The 8591-nt window shown below is 49.4% G+C and overlaps 1 protein-coding gene across 1 annotated transcript in view; it reads right to left on the bottom strand.

The window, feature by feature from the left end:
- Positions 1-8591, bottom strand: part of Rab4b (RAB4B, member RAS oncogene family) — a 10586-nt gene extending 1995 nt beyond the window's left edge. Inside the window, exons 1-7 of the mRNA XM_015496828.2 lie at positions 8575-8591; positions 6614-6694; positions 6266-6380; positions 4707-4769; positions 4456-4610; positions 2687-2782; positions 2468-2598 (exon numbers count right to left, since the gene is read on the bottom strand). Coding sequence (XP_015352314.1) covers positions 2483-2598; positions 2687-2782; positions 4456-4610; positions 4707-4769; positions 6266-6380; positions 6614-6694; positions 8575-8590 — 642 coding nt within the window. The 5' untranslated portion in view covers position 8591 and the 3' untranslated portion in view covers positions 2468-2482. The remainder of the gene's footprint in view (positions 1-2467; positions 2599-2686; positions 2783-4455; positions 4611-4706; positions 4770-6265; positions 6381-6613; positions 6695-8574) is intronic.

Below are 8591 nucleotides of genomic sequence, written 5' to 3' on the forward strand. Positions count from 1 at the left end.
TTTTTTTTTTTTTTTTTTGAGATAGGGTCTTACTATGTTACTAATTGCCCAGGCTGCTCTCAAACTCCTGGACTAAGTTTACAGATAAGGAAACTGAGGCCCAGGCACAGCAGGTAAAGGCCTGGAAGGATAAGATAGCACTGCCCAAAGATCTCATCCTTGTCTCTCCTCTCTGTCTCTCCCTCCCCCACCCTCACTCAAATTCCATATTCATTCCATCAGGAAACAAAGTGGTTCTACCTTCAAAGTGGGTTCAAAGGGCTACAAATGGGGCTTAGTGCTAGAGCACTTACCTAGCATGTGTGAGGCCCTGATACCATCCACATACCACAAAAATAAAAACAAAAAGCAGATCCAAAGTCTAACATTTCCCCCAGCCACCCTGGAGATGGAAGGGGGCTGGGCATGAAGTACAAAGGGGAGAATTGGCAAGACACACACATACCCACAGAGATGGGGACAGGACCAAACTCTGCAGGGTACTGCAAGCCTGTCAAGGAGTTTGGATCAAGCATAGAAAATGAAACAAGGCTTTCTGAGAGGGGAGGTGCTCACCAGGGCAAAAGGGAAGGAGTGGTGTTCCAGGCAAAGGGCACAGCATGAAAAAAAGAGTCAGAGAAACAAAATGAATTCAGTGTGGCTGAAGCAGCTAAGGGGTGGGGAGAGGAACACGGTGAGGCTGGGGAGGCTGGCAGGAGCCATTCCTGCACAGGGTCAAATGCCAGGCTGAGCAGCTTCAGGTGTGTCCAATGGACCCTGGGAGACATGGGTAGTTTTAAACAGGGAGGAACAGGAAACAAATTGTGTTTCAGAAAGACCCAATGGCTGCATCAAGAGGGGACAAGCTGGGCATGGCGGTCTGTGCCTGTAATCTCACTGACTGTAATCCCAGTGATTCAGGAGGCTGAGGAAGGAGGATCATGAATTCAAGTCCAGCCTGGGGCACTCAGCAAGACTCTGACTCAAAGTAAAATAAAGGGTTGGGGATGGATATAGGGATACAGCTCAGTGGTAGAGCACTTGCCTAGAATGCACGAGGTGCTGGGCTCAATCTCGTAACCAAAAAGAGAAAGAGAGAAAGAGAAAAGGAGGTGGGTGGAGACAAGACTGGAGAAGACTAGCAAGGAAAAAGAACCTATCTACATCTCAACAACCTGTCCACCATCCACTCTTACCTCAGATTAGCAGCAGCCCAGCCCCCTCAATGATGTCTGTGCCCTTCCCTACCTGCAGCCAGAGTGACCCTGTGAATCTATGAATCGGCTCCAGTCCCTGCTCTGCTCAGAAGCTTCCTGTGGCTCCCATCCCACCCCCAGTATGAGTTAAGAGTCCTCCCCAGGGCCACAGGCACCAACTGATCAGCTCCCCTCTCATCTCTGGCTGTTCCCACGATATACACACACTCTCCATTCCAGCCACACTGGCTTCCTCGGTCTTCCTCACCCATGCCAGGGCTTTTGCATTTGCTATTCTCTCTGCTGAGAACATTCTTGGTTCAGATGCCCACAGGACCCTCTCCCTCCATCCTTCCGGTTTTGGCTCCAATGTCACCTTCTTGGTAAGGTGTCCCTCATTGTTGTTTAGAAGTGTATCCACTCTGTCCACTTTACCCGACTCACAGTTCCTCCATAGCTCTTATGGCCCTATTATATAATTTACTTAATGTTATGATTTGGATGTAAGGTATCCCCAAAAAGCTCATGGATGAGACAACGCAAGAAGGTTTAGAGGAGAAATGCTGGGTTATGAGAGCCTTAACCTAATCAGTGAATTAATCCTAATGGTTTTAAGTAAGTGGTAACTGAAGACAGGGAGGTTGTGGCTGGAGGAGGTGGGTCACTGGGAGCATGCCTTTGGGATATATAGTTATATCTGGCAAGTGGAGTTTATCTCTCTGCTGATGCCTGATCATCAGTGAGCTGCTTCCCTCCATCACACTCTTCTGCCATGATGTTCAGCCTCACCTTGAGCCCTAAGGAATGGAGCCTACTGTCTATCGATTGAGACCTCTGAAAATGTGAGCCCCCAAATAAACTTTTCCTCTTGTATGATTGTTCTAGTCAGGTCTTTTTGTCACAACAGTGAAAAAGCTGAATAAAATATTTATATATCTTGTTTCTTGTCCATCTCCTCCCAAGAGAATGAGGGCTCCATGAGGCTGGGGATTTTTGTCTGTTTTTACCCACTGCTGTCTCTCCAGAGCCCTAAATAGGACCCAAAATACAGTATGTGCTCAATACATAGGTGAGAACAATGAACAGGAGGGTCAGGTCTAGGGTTGAGGGCTGGCAGAGGGCTGGGGTTGGAGAAGACAGGTGGGTTTCTTGAAGCCAAGAAGATGGCTCCTTTAGCTCCTGTGCTTTTGCGTCTTTCTGTTCCTCTTGTTACATTTTTTGTGCCTCTGTGTCTGTTCTACACCCCTCTTCCCAGGAGACCACCCCTGCCTCCCCAAGACCCAGTGTCGCACCTGGCTCTGCACGTCTCAGCAGCCACAGGGCTGAGGGGCCACGGCCTGGGCACTCCGAGGCTGCCGCAGCTGGCGGAGAGAAGCATCACCATACTGAATGCCTGAGCCCATCCTCTCAGGGTCTAGCTCACCTGTGGACAGGGGGAGAAGTCAGGACTGGTCCCTTGGGAACCTTTGAGCCCTGCTTCCCACTCCCACTTGGGTCAGTCCAGGCCGCACCTGAGTCGATCTTGTTGAGGATGGTGCGGGCACACTTCAGGAAGGCCTCCTCCACATTCTCGCCTGTGAGAGCGCTGGTCTCCAGGAACATTAGCTCTGAGGGGCAGGGCCTCTGTCAGTCCCCATCCTCCATTCAGCCACCGACTGCCTCTCAGTCCATTCTTTTTTTTTGGTCAGGGGGCACCAGGGATTGAACTCAGGGGCACTCAACCACTGAGCCACATCCCCAGCCCTATTTTGTATTTTATTTAGAGACAGGGTCTCACTGAGTTGCTTAGTGCCTCACAGTTGCTGAGGCTGCCTTTGAACTCACGATCCTCCTGCCTCATCCATCCCAAGCCGTTGGGATGACAGGTGTGCGCCACAGCATCTGGCTCATCTGTTCTTCAAACGTCCCACCCACCCTTACCCTCATCTCAGGCCTCTGCACATGGCATCCCCTTGCAGAGAACACCGCCTCCTCCCCATGTAGCCCTCTAGCTCCTCTTTCCAGAATCAGCTCACAATGCTCCTTCCCAGAAAACCTCCCTGACCTCCCCACCTGGGTCACGTGCCTCTCTTGGGCTCCTACAGGCTCTTGTGCCTCCTCTACCCTGGCTCCAACCTCTCTGGAGTGTCACTGTCTACAAATGGGTCTATCCCCTAACCATCACAGACTGCAATGTGAGCACCATGAAGGCCAGACCTAAGGTTGACTTCCTGTGTCTTCAGCACCATCCAGCCCAGCCTGGGCCCACTAGGAGTCTACCTATTACCTACATCACAAGACCTCACAGTGGGGAAGTAACAGCCAGGATGCAAACAGTATCTATCTCTTATGGCAAAATCTCTTCTAAATCTGGAGGTCACAAAATAGGGGAACATGGGCAGATCCCAAGCCAGCAGATATGTTTGATCTGGCCAGAAAAATGAATTTATACTTGCAGATCTTTTTTTTTTTTTTTTTTTTGTTACTAGGGATTGAACCCAGAGGCACTTTAGCACACAGATACATGTCATTCTATTTAGAGACAGTATCTCACTAAGTTTCTGAGGCTGGCCTTGATCCTCCTGCCTTAGCCACCCCCCAACAAAGCGCTGGGATTACAGTGACGCGCCATCACATCCAGTGATCCGTGCAAACCTTCTGATTGGGCCTGTCAGTCCTCTCCATTCCCCTCAGCACCAGTGCCTCTTCCTCTGGGGTTCATCCCAGCCCATCTCCCTTATTTACAAAATGCATCTGTCCACAGGCCACATAAGTTTACAATCTCTACCTTATTTTTATTCTATTTACTTATTTATTTAGTGTTACTGGCGATTAAATCCAAGATTGCTCTACCACTGAGTACCTGTCCTTTTTATTTCGAGACAGGGTCTCACTAAGTTGCCCAGGCTGGCCTTGAACTTGTGACTCTCCTGCCTCAGACTCCCAAGTCACTGGTGCAATCTCTACCTTAAACCAGTAAGTACCATGAGCTGCCTCCCACGTGGTGGAAACTTCCCAGCAGCCAACGTTCATCTAGCACCCACTCTGCCAAAGTATACTGAGGGCTTTCCACGGTGGGTGGCCTCCTTACCCAGCACACGTGAGACAGAAACATTTTGACTGCACTTTACAGCTGAGGAAGTTGAGGACCAGAGTGATCACACAGCCCAACACTCACATTTGAACCCAGACCTCTGAACCTCCACCTATAGGGCACAGCCATTGACAGCTAGGAGACACACGGGCCACAGTGACCAGTCCCGTCCCTCCTCCCCCACCCAGTCCACAGCAGAGCCCTCACCATTCTCCTGGGCAAAGCGGGAAGCCTCCAGGAAAGTGACCTCGCGCTCAGGGTCCAGGTCCTTCTTGTTGCCACAGAGGATGACCACAATGTTGGGGCTGGCCAGTGTGCGGGCATCCGTCAGCCAGGCAGCCAGTGAATTGTATGTCTCCCGGCTATGGAGAAGGGACAGAGAAGGAAGGTGGCACAGGAGAGAGGCCACCCATGTCCCACCCCAACCACGCTGCTCATGCTGAGTAGCCCACACCCACCTTGTGATGTCATACACCAGCAGGGCTCCAGCCGCCCCTCGGTAATAACTCCGTGTCACCGACCTGTGGGGCCAGGGGGACCCAGTCATCCCCAAGGCTGGGGTGTGCCCCAAGACTGCACCCCTTTGCACAGAGAGACTGATGATTCGGAGGACCCTCTCACTGCTGGCCCAGCCCCCAAACCTAGCTTTGGTGGAGATAATTTCTCTACTTGGAAGTCTGTCTGCCTGTCTCTCTCTCTTTCAACTTCTCTCTCACTCAGCTCTTTGTCTACCTACTTCTGTGGATCTCTCCCTGTCTCTGTGTCCCTGTCTTTCTGAACCTGTGCATTGGTCTGTTTCTTTTTCTGCATATGGTTTACGTGTGTAGTGTCTAGCTTTTCTCCTTGCAGTGCTGGGGATCTGGCTCAGGGCCTCACTAGGCAAGCACTCTGCCGCTGAGCTTCACTCCAGCTATGTGCCTTTAACTCTGTTTCCTCCTGTCTCTCGCTGACTCTGGCTCTCATACTTATTTTTGCCTTCGCCTTCATTCATTCAGCATTTTCTGAGCATCTCCCCTCTACCCAGCCCTACCCAGTGCGATGCAATATCTACTTGTCCCTCTTCTGTGTCTGATGGAGGCCTCCTTCCCAGCATGGCCAACTCTTTTCTTTTCTTTTTTTTTTTTTAATTAGTTATTGATGGACCTTTATTTATTTATTTAATTGCTTATATGTGGTGCTGAGAATCAAACCCAGTGCCTCACACATGCTAGGCAAGCGCTCTACCACTGAGCCACATCCCCAGCCATGGCCAACTTTATTGCCCTGTCTCATCAATCTGGATCCCCCTGCAACTCAGGCAATCATTCCACAACATTTATTGAGCACTTACTGTAAGTCCAACCCATATCACACACCTGTTTCTCCTTCCCCATCTCTGTCTCTGGGCTCTCCGCAGCTCATGCGGTCTGTCAACACTCAGCACCTATTAAGTGTTGCCGAGAGAGCATGTTCTCCATGGACTGAACTCCTTGTTTCTCTCTCTGCCCTGTCTGTTTCTCAGACTCTCAGAATTTCTATGTCTATCAACTTTTCTACAGACATTTTTCTGAAGACCTACTCATCTATCTCCCTCTCCCCTAGACGTCCATTTCTCCATCCTCCTGGCTACAACTGTCCACCCTCCCTGTCCTTCTCCCACTCTGACCTGTTTCTCTTTGCATCTCCTTACCTGCTTTATCATTCTTTTCATCTGCATCTTTCTCAGTCTCCCTTTCTCTTGCCTTTCTTTTCTGAATGTGTCTCTCTTTCATGCTTCTGCTTCTATTTCTGTTTTAGGGTCTCTCAAACTCTACTCCTCAACCTCAAGTCTTCCTTTCTTTTTTTCCCTTCCTTTCTCTTCCCTTCCCATTCCTTCCCTTTCTTGTGGTGCTGTGGATGGAACCCAGGACCTTATGCAAGCTCTCTCCTCTGCCTCGCCTTCTCAGCGTCTTTTTACTCCTATTACTGTGTCTTGGAGTGCATACACCTCTCTCCCCCTCCTCCCCTCCCTCCCTCCTTGGAAGCCCAGCCCACCTACCGAAACCGCTCCTGGCCAGCAGTGTCCCAAATCTGTAGCTTCACAGTCTTCCCACCCACGTTGACCACCCGGGATCCAAACTCCACACCGATTGTGTGGTTGGAGTCCTGTTTGACTGGGAATGGGAAGGAGAGAGGAGGCATGCAGAGGCTCAGAGGATCCCCCATCCTCAAAGGCCTCTTGTCTCTACAAACCCATTCTCATTGCTGGGGTGACTGTGAACCTAGCAAACAGCACACCAAGGCAAGGCCCAGCAATGGAGTTGGATCTATGGCCGGTCATGCCCAACCCATCAGCTGCCCACCTACCCACAGCTCAGTGCTGCTGAGACCACTGCCGGAAACTCACACTTATTCTCAATGAACTGATGAAGGAGACATGATTTGCCAGTTCCTGCACTGCCGATCACCAGGAATTTGAAGAGGAAGTCTGAGCAGATGGAGTCAAAATCAAGGATACCCACAGGAAGAGAAAGATAAAGAGAAAAAGGGAGAAATTGAGAAGAGTTAGAAAGAAACAGACACAGAAACAGAAGCATAGACAACAATTGTAACAGATCACCTGTTTTTGTCCTTTTGGGGTGCTTTCTGTGAGGTGGGGATGGTACCCAGGGCCTTGCACATGCTAAGCAAGTACTCTACCACTGACCCACACCCCCAGTCCAAGAAGATTATCTTTTTTTGTTGTTATTGTTACTGGGGATTAAACCCAGAGATTTTACCACTGAGCCACATCTCCAACCCTTTATATATATACATATACATATATATATAAATATATATTATACATATATTTTAGTTATAGTTGGTCACAATACCTTTATTTATTTATTTATTTTTATGGAGTTCTGAGGATTGAACCCAGTGCCTTGCACATGCTAGGTAAGTGCTCTACCACTGAGCCACAACCCCAGCCTCCCTTTTTATTTTTTGGAGACAGGTTCTCACTAATTTAATCAGGTTCTTACTCAATTGCTGAGGTTGACCTCAAACTTGCAATCCTCCTGCCTCAGCCTCCCAAGTTGCTAGGACTGCATCCCATGCCTGGCCCAAGATTATTCTTTATAGAGTTTACCATAGGCACAGTTCTAAAGATTTTTATATTACCAGCTCACTTAATCTTTGAGAAAACTCTAGGAGAGAGGTATACTAATAATTATCCCTGTTTTCCAGATGTGGTAACTGAGTCCAAAGAGGTTATCTGACTTGCCCAAGATCACACATCTAGGACAGAATTGAGACTGAAACCCTGGCCAAAGATCTCCAGAGTCTAAGATATTTGCTATTACATTGCTAATTCCTCTTGAAATTCGTCTAATCAAGGGAAATCTAGCCTTGGTCCCTCCTTTTTGGTTGGCACTCGGAATTAAACCCAATAGCACTTTACCTCTGAGTTATAGCCCCAGCCTTTTTTTTTTTTTTTTTTGAGACATGGTCTTGCTAAGTTGCTTAGGGCCTCACCAAGTTGCTGAGGCTGGCCTCCAATTTGTGATCTCCTGCCTCATCTTCATGATTTCCTGGATCTACAGGTATAGGCCATCTGTGTCTCTCTTGATTTCACCTCCTCCTACCCTCTCAACTCATGTCTCTGGCCTTCAGTCTATACCCTCAAAATGACAAGCTGGTTCCCACTTCTGAATTTTTGCATTTGATAACTCTGCTTTTGTGGATGTTCTAACAATGCAGCTCTCTCTGAATCCTAATCCAAAGCTTTCTATAGCTCCTTTTCCCTCAACCACCTGGTATTGTACACTCATACTGATTTTTCAATTCCCAATATCTTTTTCCCATTCTCTCCCAGATTCTTGGCCCCTAATCTCAAGCTTAAACCCGATCCTTTGCCATTACATTCCAACCCTAACTTAGGGATAACGCATCCCAATCCATTCCGGACCTCTCAAACCAGTTCAGCCTCACAGTTCAGAGCATCTTGCTCTTCAGTGTTCCCTCTAGCCAGTAGAGCACGACCCCTGCCAGTCACGGTTAGCCCCGCCCCACTCACTCAGGCTCCGCCCCAATACATGAAGGCCCACCTCTTCCCTCAAGGCCAACCCAGAACCCATTCGAGAGAGACCCGCTCTCTCGAATCCCGTCCCGTATCTATTTAACGCACGCACCAGACCCTCAGGCTCCACCCAAATCGATTAAGCTCAGCCCTAGACCCACGAAACCCCTCCCAGCATCCACTTAGGCCCTGCCCCCATAGAGGCAGACCCCGCCCCCAGGTACATAAGGCCCCGCCCCATTCCCACAGGCCGCATCCTCTTTGGGCCCAGACCCCAGACCCCAGCTTCGGCCCACCACCCTCACCGTAGGTCTCGGCCATG

The sequence above is a fragment of the Marmota marmota genome, unplaced genomic scaffold, assembly GCF_001458135.2.
Source record: "Marmota marmota marmota unplaced genomic scaffold, marMar, whole genome shotgun sequence".
In the NCBI taxonomy this organism is placed as follows: Eukaryota; Metazoa; Chordata; class Mammalia; order Rodentia; family Sciuridae; genus Marmota; species Marmota marmota.